We start from the raw sequence: 22741 nt of genomic DNA on the forward strand, positions 1-22741 counted from the left end.
AGTCCACTTTTCACAGCGGCTTTAATTCTCTCCAGTCTCTTCCTAATGGATTTTTCACATGGGGCCCCCAGCACGCTCAGGCATCGCACCAGTTTCCAGAAATTTCACGCACCCCTCGAACACAAAAAGGGGATCCTTTTCCCACAGTTTCCCCTCTCTCCCTCGGCTGCAGTTCTGCTCTCTTTTGCACCCCAGACACAAAACCCAGTGGGCAGAGGAGTAAATCCCCCTTTGTGGGGCTGACAGCGGTGGATGTGTGTGGAGTGACACCCGCTGAGAACCGGACCTGTCCCGAGTTGTTAATTAACCTGGCAGGAGGCTGCAGGGTGCCAGGCTGTGCCCGGCAGCTGCAGGCAGGGCTGGAGGAGGCTGAAAGCAAAGGGGAGCCAGCTGTGGGGGCAGCAGGGCTGGGGCACAGGGTGGCACGCTGCTTTCCTGCACAGGCAGGGGCACACCAGGGCTGAGCCCAGGCCGGGGACCCCCGCTCCCTTCCCGACTCAGCCCAGGCTTGCTGCTCAGCAGCCACGGTGAGGGGCTCTGGCAGTGCACCACTGTCCCACGGTGGTGTCAGCCATGTGCCTGCCTTGCTCCGGGGCGGCCTGTCCCCCCAGCCGGGTCACTCACAGCTCGTTTGTACCCGTTCCCCCCAGCCAGGGCTTAGCCACGATCCCCCGCCACATCCCACAGCCACTCACTTTTCTAGGCGCCGGGGGAGTGCAGTGGGTGGATGGCGGGGAGGAAACTTTGTGCGTATGGAGGGGATGATTTCGGCTGCTGGCTTGCGATCTTCCCATCTTTCTTCTCCCTCTCTTCCCACAGTTTGGTTTTGTTTTCTCTGGCATGGGAACTGGGCCACTGCAAGGAGGATGGGGATGGGATCTGGGCAGAAAATAGTTCCCTCCCTGAACGATGTGTGAAGTCCAACACAGCGGTGTGCTAGTTTTTGAGTCCACGGCGTTGGCAGTGGCAGGGGGTGGCATGTAGGCGAGTGCTATCTCAAGGGCGGGCAGCACAAAGGGCAGGAAAAAAATAAATATATATGAGAAAGGTAGAAAAACATTCCCTCTTTCACTTCATGCATCCAGCCTGGGCTGTGAGTGAGGCTTTTAATAGAAAAGTGGGCCAAGCGCCTTTTGAAATTGTGCAGACTTCCCCTCTCAGATCCGCCTGTTTTCCAGAGCTGGGAGGCAGAGGGGATCGGGATGGCTTTAGGGGCCCCACGCCCAGCATGTGCGCCATGTCTGGGTCTTTTCAGTGTGGGGTATTGGGACCCACATTGGTCCCATGCACAAAATCAGCCTTGCTGTGGGGAAAACAAGGTAGGAAGAGGCTTCAGATTGGAGCTGTGGGGTGGGGGGAAATAGAAGATGTAGCCCCTGGGGTGTGAGCCAGCTTGCTGGTGTCTGCACCCTGCACCCACTTAAGCTCTAGGTGGGCCCCTGCTCTGTGCACAGTTTTGGGAACCGCGCACCACAGGGCTGCAGAGGCTGTGACGGCAAGGAGCAGGCCTGGGGAGGTGGCATGGGCAGGGGTAGAAAGAGCTGTGTGGTTGCAGCTGAGCCCTCGTCAGCCAGGACTACCAGGGGATGGACGTGACATTTCTTGCTATTTCTGCAGAGAGGTTTTGCATTAACCAGCTGGCTATGACAAGCCGTCTGTTGATGCAACATGTGGTTTTGGCTTTCCAGAGCCCACCCCAGCTCCCTGTGCTGAAATACATGCCCTCACTCCTACTCTGAAGGCTGTCTTTGGAAAGGGATGCTGGCTCCTGCCTGCACAGCGTCCTGCTCCTCATTCTGGCTGCAGCAGGGAGCCCCTCCATCTGCCTGTCCCCCAGCCCGTTCTGCCCAGCGTGCTGCTCTGTGCGTGGTTTCAGGCTCGTGAGGCTTTGCTCAAGGCAAGTCAGCACTGCAGGAACCAAGATGCTATTGTTGGGATGATGTCTCAGGAAAGGCAGGAATGAAACAGCTCTCAGGCGCAAGCAAAATGTTTATGTCGCAAGGATCAGGCCAGCAATTGCTCTGGACCTAGACTGGTTGGGGTCAGGCCGGGCTGGGATGATGAGGAGGGGGATGCAAAGCTGGTGGGTCTAGCGTGGCATCTACGGGAGCAGTTGTGGCAGGTCGGTGCCCACCATTGGATGGGGTTTGGGTCTTGCTCCCTGCAGGAGCACCCTGGGGCTGTCAGCCAGTAAAATGGAAAGCATCTGGACTCAAGGCACTGGGCTTGTGGGATCTGAGCACGTCTGGAGGAACCGGGTGGGGTGGGGAGGGAAACACCGCTTCCAGCCTGCTGGGCTCCTGCATGAGGCTTGGCGAGCTTGGCACAGCACGCTGCGTTCCCCTTGCTAAGGCAGAGCTCCCGTGCGCTGACCCCTGTGAGGATGCACCCTTTTCCCCTTTCCCTAGTTTTTCCCTTCCCTGTTCCTTACCCTCATCTTCCCACCCCCTCACACCCCAAAAAAGGCAAAGAAAGCATGGAGGGAGGGCGCGTTTCCGCATGGTTTGACACTGTTCCCCCTTCCATCTGTCTTTTCCTACCCAGAATTTCCCTACACCCCGTCTCCAATCGATGATCGCAAATCCATGGTGCAGCCGAACATCCCCACACCGGTGATTGGGGGCATAGTGGGAGGAGTCTCGCTGGTCCTGGTGGTGGCCGTGGTGCTCTTTGTGGTGCTCCGCCGCCGGCGTCACACCTTCAAGGGTGACTACAGCACAAAGAAGCACGTGTACGGCAATGGCTACAGCAAGGCTGGCATCCCGCAGCATCACCCTCCCATGGCCCAAAACCTCCAGTACCCCGACGACTCGGATGACGAGAAGAAGCCGGGCCCGCTGGGCGGCAGCACCTACGAAGATGAGGACGAGGATGCGGGAGGCGAGCGCAAGCTGGGCGGCCCCAACAAATACGAGGAGGATGCTAAGCGGCCTTACTTCACGGTAGACGAAGGGGAGGCGCACCCCGAACCTTACGACGAAAGGACACTCGGCTTCCAGTACGACCCCGAGCAGCTCGACATAGCCGAGAACATGGTCTCACAGAACGACGGATCTTTTATTTCCAAAAAGGAGTGGTACGTGTAGCTCGGCACCCCATCGCTCCACACACACACAGGCGCGCGCGCGCACACGAGCGATGCCCTCCCGCTGCCCCGCAGCCCTGCCGAGCGGAGCCGAGCGTGCCGCGGGCGCCCGCACACCCCTGCACGCACGCTCACCCCCGCGCACGCACGCCCCGGCCAGCCCTGCGCGCTCGGCAGAGACTTTGGACGCTTCCAGCACCGGTGGGAAGGGCGGGCTGGGGCAAGCGGGGAGGGAGGGCAGCTTTGCTTACAGATCGGTTTTTGGGGACTACGGGAGGTGGGAGGTTGGGTAATTATTTTCTCGGTTTTGGTTTTGCCTTTTAATTTCTCTTGACGACTTTTGTCCCCTTCTGTGGTGTTTGTATTGGTCAGTGGCTTAGGTGTTACTATTTGCTTTAACGACTGTTGCCCAGCCTGTATATTACACTCTGTTTGTGTCTTCATGTCTCAGAGTGCCCTCCGGCCCCACTTCCCTCCCCAAGGCTCCTCCTCCCACTTCCGCACCCCTGAAACACTGGAATTTGTTTGTATGTTGTCGTCTTTGCTTTTTTTTTAACCTTGGGAGGGGGTCAAGTGGGCTGTCCGTAGAAGGACAGAGGCCAGGAGAGCTTATGGCAATGGAAGCATAGGTGCCATTATCAGGTGAACTGATTTTTTTTTTTCCTAACCACTTTCTTTTCAGTGGGGTCTGGGTAGCGTTCCCATTGCCCACTGCACGCCTGGGGAGATCCACGCCTGGTTTTTAATGACTCAATAAAAGGAAAATGAGGAGCAGGGGGAGAAAAAGCCCTAGAACAAACCCCAGGTGCATGGGCTGATAGCAGGGCAGGGAAACAGAGCTGCCATTTTCCTCCTACAATTTATTATTTCCTGGCTTTTCATTTTCTGTCTTTGTTTTGAGTGTTCTTTTAAAAGAAAGAAAAGGAGTATTTATTGCTGACATTTTTTCCCCTGCGATGGCTCAGAGAAATGCTGGCTCTTTTTGTTCTTGTTGCTGTTGTTGTTGCTAGTACCAGCCACGGAGCAGTTAACTCTGGCACACCAGTTGTGCATGGCCTGTTGTCCCCACACCTTGCTGCCATTGCCTGGGGAAAGGGACCAACTGATAGCACTTCGCTTCTCCCACACACTCACTGCCGTCAGCTCTGGTCTGCAGAGCCTGGCAGGGCACATCTCCCAGGGTACCATCCAGTGTCTTTGAGGGCTTCACTGCAGGATCGGGCACCTACATTTTATTATACCACTAAGACTTAACTGTCATGTGTTTACACTTTTTTTTTTTTGGGTCAAATCACAAGGGCACTTCTCTCTAGCTCTCCTAGCAACAACCCCAGCCCCAGCCCTTAGATATATTGCTCAGCCTGCATTGATTGCTACTTTTTCAATATCACATCCCTCTTCTTAGCAAAGGCTTGGTAGACAGGGCAGGAGTGAGTGAGCCTGGGGTATTGATCTCGTCCTCCTTCCCTTGAGCCACTGTGTTGTGATGGGGAGGCTTGGATTGCTGCTATCTCTGCTCTGTGGATAAATGGGATTCCAGACTTCAGGGCCCTCTGTCTGACACTGACCATATCCAAATTAGATTCACTGGGTTGGGGCTTATTTTTCTTCTTGTGGGTTGTTTTTTGTTTTTTGTTTTTTTAATTTGATGTATAAATAAATCTTTTGTTTGAAAAAGAAATCCCCAGTTTTCTGAGCTGTATTATCATGCACATCTAAAAATAGCAGGACTAATTCTCCTCCTGCCTTACCCGCTGGGTTTTGTTCCATAGCATCCAGCGGTTATCGTGCTACAAAAGGGAGGGTGGAGAGTCCGACCCACGCAGATGAGTCAAGGTCAGATCTCTGATCCAGGCAGCCTCCAATGCTTTCCTTTAGCATTGTGGTGCTCGGTCCAGACAACGTGAAGCTCGGCCGGAGCCGTTCACAGTTTGTAGCTTGCTCTCATTGCGTTAGCGGTGTAGGGGAGTGGGAAATCTGATTGTTTCGCTGTAATCTTTCTGCTATTCCTGCCAGTCCTCCCTGCTTCCTGGCTTCTGGCAGAGCAGCCCAATGCCACAGGAAGGCTGCTTCATGTCCACTCAAAGCAGGGCAGACAGAGATTCCCTCGGGATCTCTTGGCCTGAACCTTAGAAAATAGGGCTAAACCCTCCTGTGTCCGTCCACTGCCACCAGGAGCACCTGCTAAAGCAAGTGGAGTCTCTAACACCTCTCCATTTCTCTGGTTACTGGCAGGGGCTGTTGTAAACCTGCAGAGGGAATGACTTCCCTCCAGGGCCTTGCGATAACAGCATACACAGGGCTTTAATTCCCCAAAGTGTGACCCCTGTAATCTGGATCAGGACAGAGCAGTGTTCCTGAGCACTGTACCTTAGCCACAGTTCACTTTAGTGTAACGTGGGGCATGCTGCAGAGCCTGCACAGTTTGTGGTTCAGAGGTAATTCTCAAGAAAGTCCATCTCTCAAGTGAATAACCTTTTAGATCTGAATTTCACAACTAGGCTCTAAAAAGGCTTGTGACAACGTCACCAACCCCGGACTCTGGGTGGTCCATGACCAAGCGCAGAGTGAAAATCGGTGGCACAAACCCTCCTCTGCACATTTCCCCCAGCACAGATACATGCTGTGAGGAGATGGATTTGGAAGAAAACAACCTTTTATAAAATCTGCAGGGTCCAGTAGTGATTCTTTCATGTTCTGCATTAGTCACAGGTGGGGGCCACTGATCTGATCTGTCAGATTCACATTGCACTGACTCGGCGGCACTGCAGAACCCTAGCCCACTAAAGACCACAGGTACAAAGCCTTGCAAACGGAGCAGGCAGGCCTGGGAGAGAATGGGACAGCGTGACTGGTCCTGCGTTAAGGTATGGCTTGCAGGAAATGTGAACAAGGAGTCCTAAGAAATATGGAGGCTCGAAAAACAGTGGGACCCAGAGAAAGAAAAGGAGATAGTGAAGCAATATGGTATTTCCAAGCTAGAGCCTATATACAGTTCCCTTTCTGCTGCATCACACTTTTTGCTTCCCAATACTGCACCAGCACAGTCTAGGAAAGAGCTCAGCCACTTAGCTCAACAGTGTGGTTCAGAAGAGGGGTCAAATGATTGTTTTCCATCCAGAACCTTGGCAAGCCTGGAGTGGAAGATCCTTAGACAGTATTGCCTGGCACAGCAGTGAGGTACTCTGCAAGTTCAAGGTTCAGTACTGCATTCCTCTCATCCCTGGGCCCTTCAGCATCACTCCACTGGTGCAATTATCCCCATAGCCATAGTGAAATGCCACCCCTGTGCAGTGATTTGCTTCTTGCTGTCCCTTGCAAGGTCAGCTAATTGGCCAAGAGACTCTTGGGGTGGTAATTAGCCAAGTGATTAGCCATTAATCCATAGCAAGGTAGGAGAAAAAAGAAGAGTGGGGAAAAAAAACCCAGATTGATGTTTCATCTGAGAGCCGTTTTGATCCGGTAATAGCATCGCTCCCTTCTCTGGGTTAAATTGCTCTGAGGGGGCCCTTGAAGGTAATTAGATCAGGTTTTCCACCAGCATCAGGAAGAAAGTGGTGTCCCTGCTTCACAGCCAGCAGCGGAGGGTTAGTTACACCCGCATCGGTGGGTGCCGGCAGAGTGCCTCGGAGGCATGGCCGGTTGCTGTACCTCCATTTGAAGGGATCGTTGTCCAGATCCCTTTACTGGGTTCTTGCCAGTGAAGAGAGATATCGGCATGGTGCTTTTCCCTTCCCAAACCCCAATCCTGGATGGCAGCTTGAGGCAAAACTGGTGGTACCTCACGATTAAGATGGGCAGATGGGAAAGCTGAACAGGCAGATGAGAGGGAGGTCAGTCTGAGCCCTGTGGTACATCGCTCTGGGTCTCACCACCATCACAGCAAAGAAAATGCAGGTAAATTTGGGCTGAGCCCTCAGCTCCTTCTCTGTGTGTATTCAGGGAGCCGTACTGAAGCAGACGCATCTGTGTCACAACCCAAAACGAGCCTGTAGTTTATGTACAAAGACACCCCAGCTGTTTTCCTGCTGGGGCTTATCTCTAGGATTATTCATTGCAATTCACCCCAGTGATGTTGTTTTCCCTTATTTAATTACCAGATTTTTTTTTCCCCTGTTGTTAAATCATTTTCATTCAGCCAGGGGAAAAAAAAATATTTAAAAAAAACCCTGAAGATTTCTTAGTAAAAAAATCAAACAAACTGAAATGGTAGCACCCAATTGATTGCAAAGACATAAGGGACAAAGGGAGCCATTTTCCTGATGTTGAGTCAAAAAAGAAACACAACAACTGTTCAGCAGAAATCACTGAGGGTTAGAGAGAGAGTGGTTCAAAAGATTAATCTTCACGCAATTAGAGAAGGGAATGCAATTAGAACGGGGGCTGTTGCTCTCCTTTGCTGTTTTTCTTGCCCATCCACAAGCGCACACACAGATTTTCAGTTTCAGGCTCCGGTCATTATGCTCAAAGGGCAGAGGGGAAAACCCCAATTGTCCAGCTGGGTGCAGAGGACGGGTGCGTGTGTCACACCTGCGGGCTGCACAAAGCTCAGAGGTTTGGTGCTGTGGAAATGGGGGGCTCTCCCAGGCCCCTTTCATTCTAAGAGGAGACGCGGTGGGGCAGGTTGTAGCCTTTTGGCAGCAGGTTAAAATTCACCGTAAGGTTCCCACGTTCACAACCTGCAGCTTTGGGGTCTGCTTGCTCTGCAGTGGGCCCTGGGTGGAGAGGAGATGCTGCCAGCACCCTGGGCACTGATGCCTGGGCTTTATTCTGCGGGGCTAACGATAGCACTTTACCCTCCCCTAGCCTGCACTTTCACCCCCCTCTTTCCCTCCCCTTCGTATTTGATGCAATTTGCTGACAATTTGAGCAACTTCTTGAGAGAGGCAGGGGAAGCCTTGGGGCAGGGGAGGGTGCGAAGGCGTCGGGTCCAACCACTGCCTCACCATCGCTCCTAAACCTCACTGGCCGAGGGGCTGGGGCAGGGCACAGCCAGGGCTGGGGTCCCGGAGCCAGGGGTGCTGCCTTCTGCAACGGGGCAAAGAGGAGGATTCAGTCCACCAGCAAGGGAAGGAAACCCAAGCCTTAGAGAGGGGATGAGGTTGTACTTTGGACCAGTGTGACTTTCCAAATGTGATGTCCTTGGGGTGAATGTGACAAGCGTATGGAGTCAGATCCTCGGCTAGCGTAAGCTGGCATTGGTGGAGGTGCTCTCGTTGAGGATCTGGTTTTTCTTTTCTTTTGCCTTTCTTTTTTTAAAACGTGATTCCTTAACTCCAGTGATTTTGACTCTCTTCCTCTTGATGTAATTATCATTGTGGAATAAAGACTCCAGACAGACAAACAACCCCAACCCCACTTTTTTTTTTTTGTAATCTGTGTTGTAAGTGCTTTTGTAAAAAATAAAAAATAAAAATAATAATAATGTAATGAACTTTAATGATTTTTGTTTGTTTTTTTTTTTTTTCCATCCTTTGTAATAATTTGTTTGTTTGGGGTCCAGGGGGGGCATTTTCATGGTTATAATTTGTGTGGGCAGGGTGTTGCATCACCCTTCCTTTTACTTGTATAAAAAACAATAGTGGCTCAGCTGTGGAAAAAAAATGTACTTTTTTATAAATAAAGAATTTTAAAAAAAAGATACACTCTCCTTTTTTTTTTGTGCATCTGTGATTGCGTCGTTATGCAACCTGTGCCTGGTAGCTGTAAGGAGAGTCACAGTAGCAGAAATGGCATCTGCTTTCCAACGACCTAGGTCTGTTCCCGTGATACGCAGTATTTTGTAATGGGAGTTGCTTTTAGGTGAAGGCTGAAGGCTAAGGGTTAAGAGATCTCCAAAACAGCAAGTGGCCTGGAGAAGGTAGACAGGGAATGACTGTTTTTGCCACGGGCATAGGTGGTATTGTGTGAAATTCTTGGACAGCAGATTCCAGATAGACAAAAGGAGATGGGAGCGTTTCCCCCTATTGATGTAAAGAGTGAAATTCCTTGTCAAAGGATGCTGCCGATGCCAAAAGTTAGCCTGAGCTAAAAAAGTGGCTAGAAAAACCTAGGGAAGAAAAATCCATCAAAAGCTATTAACAACTATGTCACTGTCTCTAGCTTAGGAAGTTCTTAAGTTGCTGTTAGCTGTAGCAGATGGGACAGGCTATTGGAAAAATGTCAATATGCGCTTGCTCTCTTCTTACGTTTTCTCTAGGCATGTGTAATTAGCTGTGGTCAGGGCCAGGATACTGGGCTATGCCAACCTTTGATTTCACACAGATGTTCTTAGAGTGCAACGCTTGGCTACCATGGCGATTGTGCATCAAAAACATCTAAATGCTGTAGGGATGCTAAGGGTGCCTTGGGAGGCAAGATCAGTCAAACTGCATCCCTGCATCTCTGTTACTGATCTCTGCATTGGGAAGAACAGTTTGCCTTTCCCCTTTTCTCCAGCTTCCTGACTGTGAATATATCTGCCAGCTCCTCTTAGTAGTGACAGATGTTGGAAGTGCAGCTTTCCTTCAGCTGCAGCCGTTCATGTCGGTAGCCCTGGGAGCGACCACGACAGCGATGCAGAGGGGCAGCATCCTACAGAACTGGATCCCCAGCAGCTGGCTCAGCCACAGCAGCCAAGTTTGGGGGTGGGGAGAAAGGGAGAAAGAAAAGGAGCACTGGGGAGCTGGGATGGGGGTCGAAGATGGAAAGAAAGATAGGAGGGGCCATCTTTGCCCATGGTCCTGCTGGGATGAGCCCCTGGGAAATGCTGCGCTGATTTCTCAGGCCATGTCTTACAGTTAAGCGATGATGGATAAAACCCATTGCATGGGGCCTCTTCTCAGCAGCTCAGGTTGCAGAGGGCTGAACACAGCGGGAACTGACCCCCACGCAGTGCCCCTAAGTATTGTGTTTCTCTGGAACAAAACAGAAACACGTTGGGGGGGGAATGCCAGCAATGCATGTAGCCCATAGAAAAATGGCAGCGTGGCTTGGATCTCTTCTCAAAGCCACATCTCTGCAGGCGAGCACTGCTGGCCCCAAAAGCAAATTCAGAGCCCTGATGATCAGCAGAGGTGCCAGCAAAGAGCCAGGGGAAGAGATGGATCAGGGCAGGAGGTGAGCAAGAGGCTCGTGTTCGCTTTTAGGCTGTATGCTCACCGCTGAGCGTGGTCCAGCAGCAGAAAGCCAGTCTAGACCAGAGCAAACACCATGAGATTTACCTCCCTGGCACTAGGAGATGTACACAGAGGTCAGGGCTGAAATGTCCATGCTGAAGGTACAGAGCCAGGTTCCAAATTGGTGCAAGCACATCTGACTTCTCTGACTACAATGCAGTTTTGCTTATTTCCACCCACGGAAATGAACGCTGCCTAAGTAGGATCTGTGGTGAGTGAGAGTGAGATATAGTCCTGTGTAATCAAGGAATTACCAGGCAACCTGCCCGAAGTCCCTAGGCACAGACACCTGTGAAGGAGATGTCCCTCCCGTGCTGGGATTAATGCCTTGCACAACACTCAAAACCAGATGGATCTCCCAGGGATCCACATTCATGGCAGACGCAGAACTGGAAGTGCAAGAGCGAAAGGGCTCCAACAGACAGAGAAAAAGGCAGTGGAACTGGGAGATGTCAACCCAGGCTGGCTGTGAAGGGGTGGGAGCTCGAGGGGCACTGGAGACATGTCAGGTCACAGAGCATCAGTCCAGAAATATGTGACTCAATCCAAAATTCATTGTGAGGTAAGAGGTAGTCCGTGCTCGAGTTCAAGTCAGAGCACTCAAGGTCACACACAGCACTAAGTCTCCCAGAGCTAGAGCTGGAAAAGTTGAACTGAGAGAAACTTGACTGTTTAAAATAGTGGTGGGTGAATTACTTGTAGTAAGAAATACGTTTGATTAATTTTTTTTCAGGGTTTCAGATTACTTGCAAACTTGAGTTTGATTTGTATGAACATATTTGTTAGAGGAAATTGCTTTATGCAAATGTGTTCCAGCTGGGGGACCTGTGACACCGAGAAGTGCTGTTGAGCCTGAAATGCCCTCAGTGGTGCCTGGCAGAAGGCGAGGGGGGCTGGTTCACTCCCCCTCCAAACAAGGCATTTCACAGCCTTCCCAGATATGTTTAGATGTAAGCTCTCTCTCATATATTTGCAGAACAAGGATCAGCCTGTAAAAAAACCCTGGATGCGTGTTGCACTCCTAAAATTTTACATACTAGCTAGCAGAAATGAGTCAGGCACGGCCATGCAGGCAAAGCAGGGGCACAGCAAGATAGATGTGTACATCATTAAAATGTAGGTTAAAAATGTTGTGTCACCCCCCAGGGACTGAGTTATCAAAAGGTAGTAATTCATGAATAGCAGCCACTGGAGCTGCTCCCTTAGCCTCAGCAGCCGAGGTGAACATTGTGGCCTCACCTGACCGAGCCCAGCGCAAGGTGAGTTAGGGACACTCCCTCCTCCGTAGATTTCCCAACTGCTGAACCAAACCCAGATCCTCCTAGGAAACGGGCAGAGGTTTTTGTCTGAACTGTGTGGAATTTGGGGAAGAGAATGGTTTGCATGCAAAGAGGCACTAAATGCCCTTCCTGCCCCTTTGCAGAAAAGTCTGTGCTGTGGTTTGCTGGTGAGCTCAGGAGGAGCAGCTCAGTGCTGGCTAAATCCCAGGGGATGGAGATGGATCAAATTTGAAGAGATCAAAGGGAGCACCCTTTGAGGAGCTGTGAGGGGAGGGGGTTTCTCTTTTGCTTCAGTGCCTGGTTGTCAAGCCTTTTTCTAGCCTAGCACCTGAGTTCCTGGTATATCTGGGGCTTCGCAAAGCAAACCCTTTCCTCCATCTGCCTGCCCGTGAGCCCCTGCTAGCCCCGAGGAGAGAGGGTACCCGAATGTTTCCATTTCTCCCTTATCCCTCTGTTCCTCCCAAACTCTTGCCAACCTGTTTATCTCACAGTTTTAAAAAGAAAATTGCCGACTTCACACCTGTCAGGTTTAACTGATTGCCTGTCGCTGTGAGGGAGGGAATCCATCCGTATGGCCCTGGCTGCACTGGCTCTGCTCGCCAGGGGAAATGTCCCCATCCCTTGAGGAACAAAACGCTTCATTTCCCATCTCCCAGCCTCATCTCATCGTCCTGCTGTACCTCCCAGCCCTTTCAATTACCGCTTTGCAATAATAATGAACAGTAGCTGTCTGCTGGCACACAGTTTTGTCCACCCAAGGAGCTGATCCCATCATGAAACACTCATCCCCTGAAGTCCGTAATTTCCCCGCTGTGCAAAAGAGTGCCGTTCCCCAGGAGGGTGATACAAAGAAGTAAATTAGTTCAGCAAAGGTGTGCAGGGAACCAGGGAGAAGGCTCAGGGGTGGGCTCAGGAGATGCAAATCCCTGTCTTGCTCATCGGAGCACGCTTCTGCCTATGGGATATATACATAGTTTGTGTATACAAACACGTGCTCGCTGTCGCCATCCCCAGCAGGTGCCTTTCCATGGGTCTGGTGCATACCCCTTCCTCTGCCTGCCCTGAATCTGCAGCATCTGCAGAAGACTTCATTCTGGCTGTGCCCCTCCTAGTAGCTTAGCCAAGGAGGAGGTAGGAGAAGGAGCAACAAGTCAGAGGGGCACCCAGTCCAGCTGCTGCCAGCTCTGCAAGGTCCACGGCTGTTGATCTGAATGCTGCAGTTGTCCGGGATTATGAATGGATACTGGAGTGGGAATACCGAGTCTGAACGGCTCGAGTAAACACTGCAGAGCAGTCCAGAAATAATGGCATGGGGGCTTTATAACAGGAAGGAATCATAATTAAATAGAAATTAGTTACTTAAATGGTCACTTCCTGGGGTTTCGCTGATGTCCGATTAACTTCTAATTTGCATAAGCAATAAATGTTTAATTATGTTATTAATATGTTTGAGTTGAGGAGCTTATGGGGTTTTATAATTGGCATTTAACTAGATAGTTCCAGCATATTAACTGATGTTTTATAGCTCCATGCGAGGTTTCCCAATTATAACTGACCTAAAAATTTGCTTGGAGGACCTGCCTTGGAAGTGTTACCTGAGCAAGAGAACAGGGGGAGCTGAAGAGGAGGATGTGCAGACCCCCTGGTCCCCGCGTGGAGGAATGTGCGCAGACAGCTCTGCACCCTCCACAGAGGCTCTGAGACCCCTCTCCCCTCCCTAGGATGCTCTTCCCTTAAGGCCCACAGCCTTCCCTGTGTCAGAGAGGGGCTCACCTCCCCTCTCTCAGCATTCAGCTGACTCCTGAGCCAAAAAGGCTGACATGCAGCAGGGGATTAGGGTGGGGAGAAAGAGATTTAGAGATGGGGAAGGCTTGTACGTTGGTTACAGCATGACCTTGTGACTGATCAGCTCTGGCAGCCTCTGGGACTCAGTTCAACTCCCAGCCCTTGCTTGTTCCCCCGTTCCTCTGCTGCAGGTTGGCACCAGTTTCTTTCTCGCCAGGGAGATGTTTTAAGGAACATCCTTTAAGGTCCAGTTTCAATAGACTTACTGAAAAGCTATACTCAGGCATCTGCATTCTGCCCTTCTGGGTCCTCTTCCTTTTAAAAATACGGTACCTCAGCAGGGATACAGAGTATGGCAATGGCTAAATTACAGTCTCCTGAGGCTATTAATGGGCTGCTTTACAAATCCGCCGACCTGTGTCTCATCCAGGGATTGCTAAGGCACTGAGGTGGTCATTGTTCCCACATGCCCTATGAAAGCATTGAGTAGCATCAGGCCCACCACCCCTCCTTGCCGACTCTGTAGAAGTGTGCCCACTGACAGTGATTCCCTCTTGACAGCTCCTCCTGAGACCTGTCAGCTAGCCATCCTTAATCTATTTTCTATTCCATCTCTGCACTTACTTTGATGAGATGACTGGTTTAGCAAGCAAAAAATGACATTGTGTTTGACTGACAAGACCCATTTCCCACGAACCATGTAGACTGGCATCGATTATATTCCTGCCTTTTAATTCTTTATTAACTGGAACCTGTGTTAGCTTTTTCTTTGGTGCCAGCAAGTCACCCTATAGCATTCAAGTCATCCTCTGTGTCCTCTTCCAGTCTGCTAGAATTTAACCTTCCAGAATTTAGCTATTTCAACAAACAGTAAAAACTAACAGCAGTGAGTTTGAGATCTCCTCGGCTAAGTCCTGCAGCCTATCTGTTTGCTTATAACAAGTGAAGTATCCAAGGAGATGGTGTCCAGCAAGCTCCTCAGTCTTGTCATCCTCAAACACACAGAAATTGTTTTCTCATCTCAGAAGCCACAAACAAATGTCTGTTGGTCTCCAGAGACAGATCATGAATAGTTATTCAAATCTTCTGCCTTTTCTGAATCGTTACTGCCCTCTTGACCATATCCATCTGGTAAAGTGCCTATAGAGCATTGCAGAGATTTTGTTTATTCCTGTTCTATTCCCCAGGGTGACCCTAGCTTTTGTATCAATCGCCTCGCCCTCACAGCTGCTCTTTCATACTGACTGATCACTCTCTTTCCAGCTTTTCCATTTCATCTATATTGGAGATGGAGTAAGATCCTCGTGTGCAAGCTAACAAATACCCAGCTGAATAAGGTTACATGGCTAAATATGGGTGGTTACATGATAAGGCAGAGACCGTCCCACAGAGCTTGCAAGACACTTGAGAAGTTAGGAGGGAAGGTGTGTTAGGAGTCTTTCATTGCCATTAGTGGAAAGGAGAAATCAGGAAAAGGGTCAGGAACATAAAGTCTGAGTTGCCTTCTGCATCATTGTCCCTCTCCTGGAGTGGGATTGAATGGGGGCAGCCGGGGACACGCTGCAGCTGCTTTCGCTAGGTCAGTGCAGGCACAGCGACTGCCCTGGCTTGGGAGAAGCGGATCTCACCCTCGGCACCAACAGTCAGGGAGATGTGTGTGAGGAGCAGGAGGGGAGGCAGCGGCACTGGAGTGCAGGTCAGAGCCACGGGAGCATCCAACAGCTTCCTTCTCGCACACCGCTCCGGAATGCCTGGCAGCTCCCTCCCTGCTCCAGAGTCATTCTTCTGTCTGGACGGCAGCAGGTCTCAAGGGGATTTGGGAAGCCGAGGGAGAGGAGAGAAGGGAAGGGGGGGTATGAAGAGGCACAGCAGCCTCGAGCCCTGCTTGCTGCCACAGCTCCCAGGGGAGATAAGAGAACTGTAGCCCTGTCCTCCTTTCCATTTGCACAACTGTTCATGCACTTTTATCCAGACGACAGAGAAGCAGGGCAGTTCCTCCTCGCCCTGCCGCACGTACCCTGTGTCTGCACCTAACTCCCAGCAAAGGTGCAAACAAGGAGCTGATCTCCTCCTTTGGGGACATCCAAGATACAGCTGCCCCATCCTGCAAGCACCCTGGAGTCAAGGGGAGACAAATACAGACCAGACACGGCCAAGCAGAGTGAGACGTTCCCAGGAGTGCTGCTGAAGATTGTTGGGCAAATTAACTCTATTAACGCAAATGATAAGAGTCTGAGCTGCAATCCCTGTACCTTCTGTCTGACAGAATTCATCCGGTGGCTGCTTGTAATAGCATGACCTTAATGGACCCATCAAGGGAGCAAGGCGCTATCTCTGGCTAAACATGGATTTGGAACCACACTGTCCTCTGGGCAGCTAGAGCAGGCTGCAAAGATCAAGAAAGACACACTCTGGTGTAATAGGGCTCAGGATCTGGCCCCTTCATCCCTCCAGGAGAGGCAATTTCAAGTGTCATCACCTCCTTGAAACTGTATGGCAGAAGAAATAAATTACCAAAGGGATGTGATTCTTCATTACTCTGCTGAGCTCCAAGGAAATGAAGCAGAACTAAAATTAAGGGCTGTGAGGCAGAGGAAACGTCAGATAACATCTCCCGTTTTCTCCAGGGTTCATCTTCTCCCCCAAAACAGGCTGGGGCACTCTCCATACTGCTGCACTGAGCTGTGAAACCCCTGGTTCTGGGAAGGCAGGGGGATCTGTGGGGCTGGCCAAGCGGGGTGGAGAGAGGACAGGGTGAGGCTCGTGCTAGGTTTGGATAGATGGGTTAGAGATAACAAGGGCACGTCTGGCCCCTCTTTGCTAGGGCCACGGGGTGGCACAGAGACACAGGGACATCCCAGAATCTGGAGATAATGCAGACATTTGTTGGCTCAGTGGAAGGTGCAGGGATGTAGCATGCACGTGCACGTACAGAGGGGCTCAGTTTCTATGGGTGGACACTGCCGCAAATAACTGCTTGCTGTTGCACCCTCTGAACAACTGGCTCTTTCTGTTGCACAGTAACGACTTTGCTAAACTCTGTCCTTTCACACAGAGAAAAGGCTTCCTCCCTAAGCTGTCACACCACATTTCCAGGTGCTGTTTAACAACTGCTACACTTTGCTCCGGGAGTGGAAGAAAACCAGCCCAGTAAGATGAGGTATTTGCAGGGGAGCTCCCACTACAACAGCTATTTTGCAGAAGTCAGTCCTCACCTCTGCTGGATCCCACGGGGTTAACACACTGCTCCTATTGCTGTTATCCAAACCCCATCCTTGTTAGTGGCCGCTGAGCAGCATTGCAAGGGAAGGTCACCAGGGGTTAAAGCCGCATTCCAGACATGCTTTTGCAGCCAGCAGCTACTTAACCAGATGCTACTTAACCAAGGATGACTCTGCTGCTTCCCATGCAGGAGAGGAAAGGGAGAAAGCTGGTCATTACTGGAGAGAGCCGAGATGCCTCCACCCTTGGTGAATGGCAAAGCAATTGCCTTTGTTGGAATGTGTGTGAAATCTCCACTAATACCAAGCACATCCATGTGCCCTCTTGCAGCTGGGCATGCTCTTCAAAGCAGGCACCTCAGGGAGGGCTGGATCTGCACACCACACTGCCAAGATCTCCCAAACCTCATCAGAGACGGGCGAGTGGTTTGTGAAGCCTTTTAAGTACCAGTTGGGCTAGTAAAAATTACAGAGGAAAGCAAAGAGGGCAGGGATCTTAAAGGGATGTTGTGATTAGTACTTAGACAGTGGGAGACCCCTGCTCCGAATGCACTCAGGACCCAGGGGATACCCAGTCGTCTGGTCTTCAGCAGAGAGGAATTAGAGAGAGGATATATCAGGTCACTCATAGGGGGGCTTGGCAGTCGTGAGGGATTCCCACTCGTGGGAGGGAGAGGAAGGACAGTGCAGAGAGAGGTCAGGAGCATTTGTTTAACCACCCTTGGCGACACTGGCTTTTGGCCCCACTCAAAATATACGACATAACAGAGACCCTCCCAGCACCCGTTTGCTCGGACCAGACGCAGGGAGGATGGCACTTCAGCCTCGCACACTAACAGTCCGGTGCCACTGGCTCAGCTTTCCAAGCAGCATCTTTCCCTTCTTAATCCCTTTTATCCTCTGGATGCTTAGCTGTCCCTGCAAGGGATTCCCTTAATATAAACAGTGAAGGGAACTGCCCCCAGAGAAACTTACCCCACCTCTCCTCCCTCAGACTTAAGATGCCTTTAAAATCTCCAGTGACTTGCAAGCCCTGCTGTTTATCCTACCCTTTGGCCCATCAGCTCTACCAGCTCACATCTCTCACTCTCCTGGGAATAGCATTTCATTAACCCTTTGCAAACACAAGGCATCCTGAGGCTCTGCACCAGCTTGTGCCTGGGGGTGTGTATACTATTGGAGTGTGTCTCAAATTAGCCAATCCTGCTCTCGTCTTTAAAACCAAACTGGAGATGTGTTTGTTCTGCCAAGCTTTTCAACTCAGTTTAATATAGCTCTGTGAACTTGTCGTGTCTCAGGCTGCCTGGAATGTGTCAGGTGGGGTGTATTATAATTATGGATCATCCAATCTCATTGTCTTGCTCAAAGGTTCAGCAGGCAGAAAGAGTCCAGCAAGTGCTAACTTCTTCCACTGGGTCAGGGTGACAATTCAGGTCACCAACAGGCTTACTTAGAGCTGCTTTAGACATGCAGGCTGTATATGCCTGGGAACAGGGATGCAATTGAGCACCAAGGTAACACTAACTTCTAGCAGCCAGAAGAGCTTCAAAGCTGCCAGCATAAAGAAAGAAGAATCACGATTCCTTCCCACTGATTTGTAATGTGTCTGTGAGGCAGGCAGGACATTGCTGAGTGCCATGTCTAGCCAGCCATGAAATAGATGGGGATTTATTTTGTGTGGGGAGGTGATAAATGGAAAGGGAACCCTACTTTGCAATTGGTTACAGATGCAGGCAGATCTTTGAGCAAATGGCTTACCAGAGGCGTTGTAGGTTGTTATGCTTGGTTTCTGCGAAGCACTGAGGGATCAGGTCAAAGTTAGGAGGAGGCAAAGACAGGAGAAGAGTGTGCAGCTCCCTTAGAGCAAACTAGCTTCACTTAGAGCTGCAGTAAACTGGACCCAGAGATGGACTCAGCTTCCAGATTATCTGGGGGATGCAGGTTCGTGCATCGGCAATTAGATGGGGCTCAGGCTCTCTTTGAGGAAGCTGAATACGTGGCAGACAAGATAGAAAGAAGACAGTACCGGCGTGAGGCTCACCCAAATGAAGCCTTCCTGCCTGCCAGCACTTCCGTCCCACCCCACAGCTGTCTCTGCAATTCGTGCAGGACCCCATTCTACAGATCTGCTCCTGCCCACCTGCTCAGGATGGATGTCACTGTGCATGTATCGCAGCAAGCGCAGAATTATCTGCCTGATCCCAGCTTTACATAAAAAGTCAATCTCAGACAGGCACAGACCCTTGGTACAGATGGAACATATCCTGCTCTCAAGCCTTGATCCCAAAAACAGCCAGGCTGCCTCATGATGCAAATGTCCCAGGCACACAAGTAGCTTTAAGGGAAGAGACCTTACTTCCAAAGGTGTGACAGACACTGTCTCTCCTTTCCTTTCCTTTTGCAAAGTCCTCCACATCACTCCCCCCATACCAAGAGCAAGTGAATCATGCTGTGGCATACCCTTCTCTGGAAGCTTTCCAGTTTATCCATCTTTGCCTGACTTCAAGTTCCCTTTGGGAACATCTCTCTTGCTCTCCTGCAAGCTGGTTCTCCAAAGCCTTCATTGTTCCTCTGTTATTATTTACTGTTGCGCTCCGCAGCTGCACTATTTCACCCCGTGGGCACGGTGCGTGTGGACAGCTCCGTCCGTTTGTCTCCGTGCTTTGAAATGCTACCGCGGCTGTTGGCAGTAAATCTGAGCCACGGCTCTGTCCATACAGAGTCATCAGCCCCGCGGCTGTTTGGACAAGAGTTTTTTCAGAGCCAGTGCTATGAAACTATGCATCAGTTGTGCACTGTGATTGTGCCTGATGCATCTTTCTGGGATGGACATTCTTGTCTAGTGGACATACCTCACTTGTTTGGGAGATATGAACAACTGACAGCATTGGACTGCTGGATGTGATTTAGCTGAGCACTGGGACTGGTGAATTGCAGTATCAGCACCTCACAAAATGTCTTAATTGCTCTAGTTGGTAGAAAGATCTTCATCTGTTACCGGTTACTTTTGGAAACCCAGACACATACACTATCAGGTGACTGGGAAGGATGCTTTACAGATAAATAACCAGTTTTCTTCCTTTCCTGTGTCTGCTTCCATCTCCAGAAGAGCCGTGGGAGAACAAAGTAACGAACAAAACTGCTCTGAAAGAGACTGGGGGTGGGGTGTCCTTCTTTTCCCCTTAATTGTAATACTGTGAATTAATTCAGTTTCCAGCAGGAACGAGGAGTTCCCAGCAGCCCTTAGACATCCAGATAAGGCTGAGCTGTTTGTTCAGCCCCTTTGGGTTCTCTGATACCTGCCTCACTGCCAACTGCTTCAAATAAACTTTTTGGAGAGTTTTAAATTATTCGAGCATGACACAGAGCAAGGGGGTTTGCATTCTTAATTGGCAAAGCCTTTTCCCACTCCAGTCTGGAGGCCCCTGAGCTGTCCTGCCAATTTATTCTGATCCTGGTTCACAAGCCTTGCAAGCATCTTCCCAGGGCTGTCCAAAATCCCTGTCAATGTAATTGAATCCTTGTCTGCCAGTTCTTGTCATCTTCTCCTGAGGCTTTCCCAGTGCCCTCCTGTTTGACTTACAACACCCCTTCTTGCAGCCACCCTGCCCTCCAGAAAAGCCCTCTCAGTGCCTCTGACTTCACCTGTTAAAGAGGCAACGCACAGAGATGAGGGGAGGGAATCGACTGGGTTGCAAGTGAGCCCTACAAACTGTGCTAGCCACAGCTCTTCCCTGGGAAGGGGAGGTTGAGGAAATAAACAGCCGGGGATGCAGATGAAAGAAGGTTTAAAAAAAGGAAAAAAGAAAAAAAGAATAAAAAGAAAGAGGGAAGAGCACGCAGAAAGGAAGGTCTCTCTCTACCTCTTACCATTTTCATCTCTCCTCCTCTGCACTTTCTTGCTCTCTCGGGACCTTCATCTCTCATTTATCTTCCTTGTCTCCTGGTATTTCCTCTCAATATCAGCAATTACCCCTGTCACCTTTCACAGCTTCCTAGCTGGACTCTGCAAAGGTGTGACCAACACTTTTGCAAGATGGCTCAGCCTGTCCTTGGGAAAAAGACCTGCACATGTAGGGGCAGAGCTTGTTGTCGCAGGATCGTGTCATTGTTCAGCACATGCCATCCTGTGGAAGCACTGCATTGCCACACAGCCCCGTCTGAGGCAGCTGGGGTGGGTACCAACACCAGAATGTTCATACCACAGTCTTGAGAGCTTGGCAAGAAGGAGTACTCTGATAGACACCCTAAACCATCTGCATTTCTCCTTGTGCTCCTTCGTTCTTTCCCTCTCCTCATCCCCTTGCTGTCTTTACCCCATGCCTTGTATTTACCTCTCGCTTCTGCAAACTGATGGCTGCATTTCTCCCCTCTTTATGTTTTCCTGGCCCCTTTCTGCTGTTACACAGCCCTGTTCAAGTTCCTGGAGAATCATTTTAACTTTATTTATCTCCCTTTCCCTCTTTCTCCTTCTGCCACCTTCCCACACACACATATACACACCTACTGATTTACAGCAGTAGCAGGAGGCGGATGCTCTCTGCTCGCTACCTGCCATCCAGAGAGCCATTAGGGGCCAATTCATCATGGAAATGCCCCAGCCAAAGTGACTGGAAGATTCTTTACAGTCGCCGTCCCTGCCACAATCTCAAACGCTGTCCAGGGGTTTGGATTGCAACATGTCAGCTGTCTGCCTGAGCATGGCTGGAAGTGAGCTGTCTCAAGGCAGAAATACTTACAAGATAATGTGGCTTATGGAGAAGGGAAGAGAAAGAAAAGTGACTGTTACTGCCAAGGACAGTGGGGAGCAGAGCCTCACATTCTGATGACTACAGCGTCCTGCCACTGGAAGACACACAGCTCTGAGCTCTTAATTAAGGAACAGGGGGAGGCAGGGTGTGGGATGGCAACCGATGGAGGCTCTGGGGTATCCTTCTGAGGCAAGAGAAAACCAGGTTTGCATGGAAAGGGATGGGGGATCAGTGTCAAGACAATTCTCAGGGCAAATTCTTCATTGGTCATAACGTCTCAGCATGGTGCTGCGAGTTCAAGTGTTTTGTACTGGTACAGTAAACATGCCAGTTCTCTGCCGTGCAATTTGTTGGTATCAACCAAAAAGGGGATTTCCCTGGGAAATGTTTGTACACCTCAGTTCACTCCTGGATGACAGCAGCAAATCTGAAAGGCGAAGGCGGCTGGCTGTGAGGTGAGATCTGGGAACAGGCTGTTGGCAAGGATTCAGCACAGCCAGTTCTGCAGTTGCACCTGGTACGCGGGATTTCAGGGAGCCCAGCCTTTGAGCTAAGCAAGTGCTGAATCCATGGATGTGAGGTGGGAGTAAGAGGCAGATTTTCACCCTGAAAAGTCCTGTATAAGTTGTCCTATGTCATTTGGGAATATGTGCAGACATTTTATAACCATGCATACGTGTAAAATGGGTATAATTTTCAGGCCTTGGGGATGGGTAGTTTAGTGGCGATACTGGCTACCACTATGATACCCAAAACCATAATTGCTGCAGAGTAAGGTCCATATAGTCCAATATCTAGTCTCTAAGAGCAGCCAGGAGCCAGTGCATTAAGAAAAGTACAAAAATTAGGTGTGACAGACAAGTTCTACAAAGCACCTTGTTCCCTCATCCCTGTCTCGCTCCCCTCCCCTCAATTTCTTTTCCTTCTCCTCCTCCTCCTCCTTCTTCCTCCATTCCAATTATCTCCTTCTTTCATCACTGCCAGAGCTGTAAGTACAAAGTACCAATTAGCTAGTTTTCAAGTTTAATTAGGTTGGAAGGTAGAGCAAATTAAATCCTTTTATTGTACATTTCAAAGCGCTTTCCCATCAGTCCCATGGGATAGGTTTCCTTTGAATGAGGTCCACATTAGTCACCAAGGAGCTGGCCCAAGTCACAAAGCTCTCCAGCCATGGGGCAAACAGGAGATGAAATGCAAGACATGATGTATCCCCCCCTCGCCCCTAAGTCTTACACTCGGGACATCTTTTCTGTAAGGTTTCGGAGCGCACATACCTCTGCCTCAACTCAATCCATTGAGCATTGGTCCTTAGCTCTTCCAAGGTCTACATTAATAGCAAAGCTCTCCTTCCTTTCAACAGTGCCAGGAATTCGGTGAAGACACTGTGACAAAGCCCTGCAGAAGGCTTTGAGATAGTTAAATAATATCAAGTATCAGGTCCACACGAGTCCCTCCACACCAC

General features: G+C 50.3%; 1 protein-coding gene across 2 annotated transcripts in view; it reads left to right on the forward strand.

Moving 5' to 3' along the window:
* Nucleotides 1-8671, forward strand: part of NECTIN1 (nectin cell adhesion molecule 1) — a 64119-nt gene extending 55448 nt beyond the window's left edge. For both annotated transcript variants that reach the window (XM_068418379.1, XM_068418380.1), the window contains one exon: nt 2545-8671. In XM_068418379.1, the coding sequence (XP_068274480.1) occupies nt 2545-3086 (542 nt within the window). In that variant the 3' untranslated portion in view covers nt 3087-8671. The remainder of the gene's footprint in view (nt 1-2544) is intronic.
* Nucleotides 8672-22741: the final 14070 nt, after the last annotated feature.

Source organism: Nyctibius grandis, chromosome 25, assembly GCF_013368605.1.
Source record: "Nyctibius grandis isolate bNycGra1 chromosome 25, bNycGra1.pri, whole genome shotgun sequence".
NCBI lineage: Eukaryota > Metazoa > Chordata > Aves > Nyctibiiformes > Nyctibiidae > Nyctibius > Nyctibius grandis.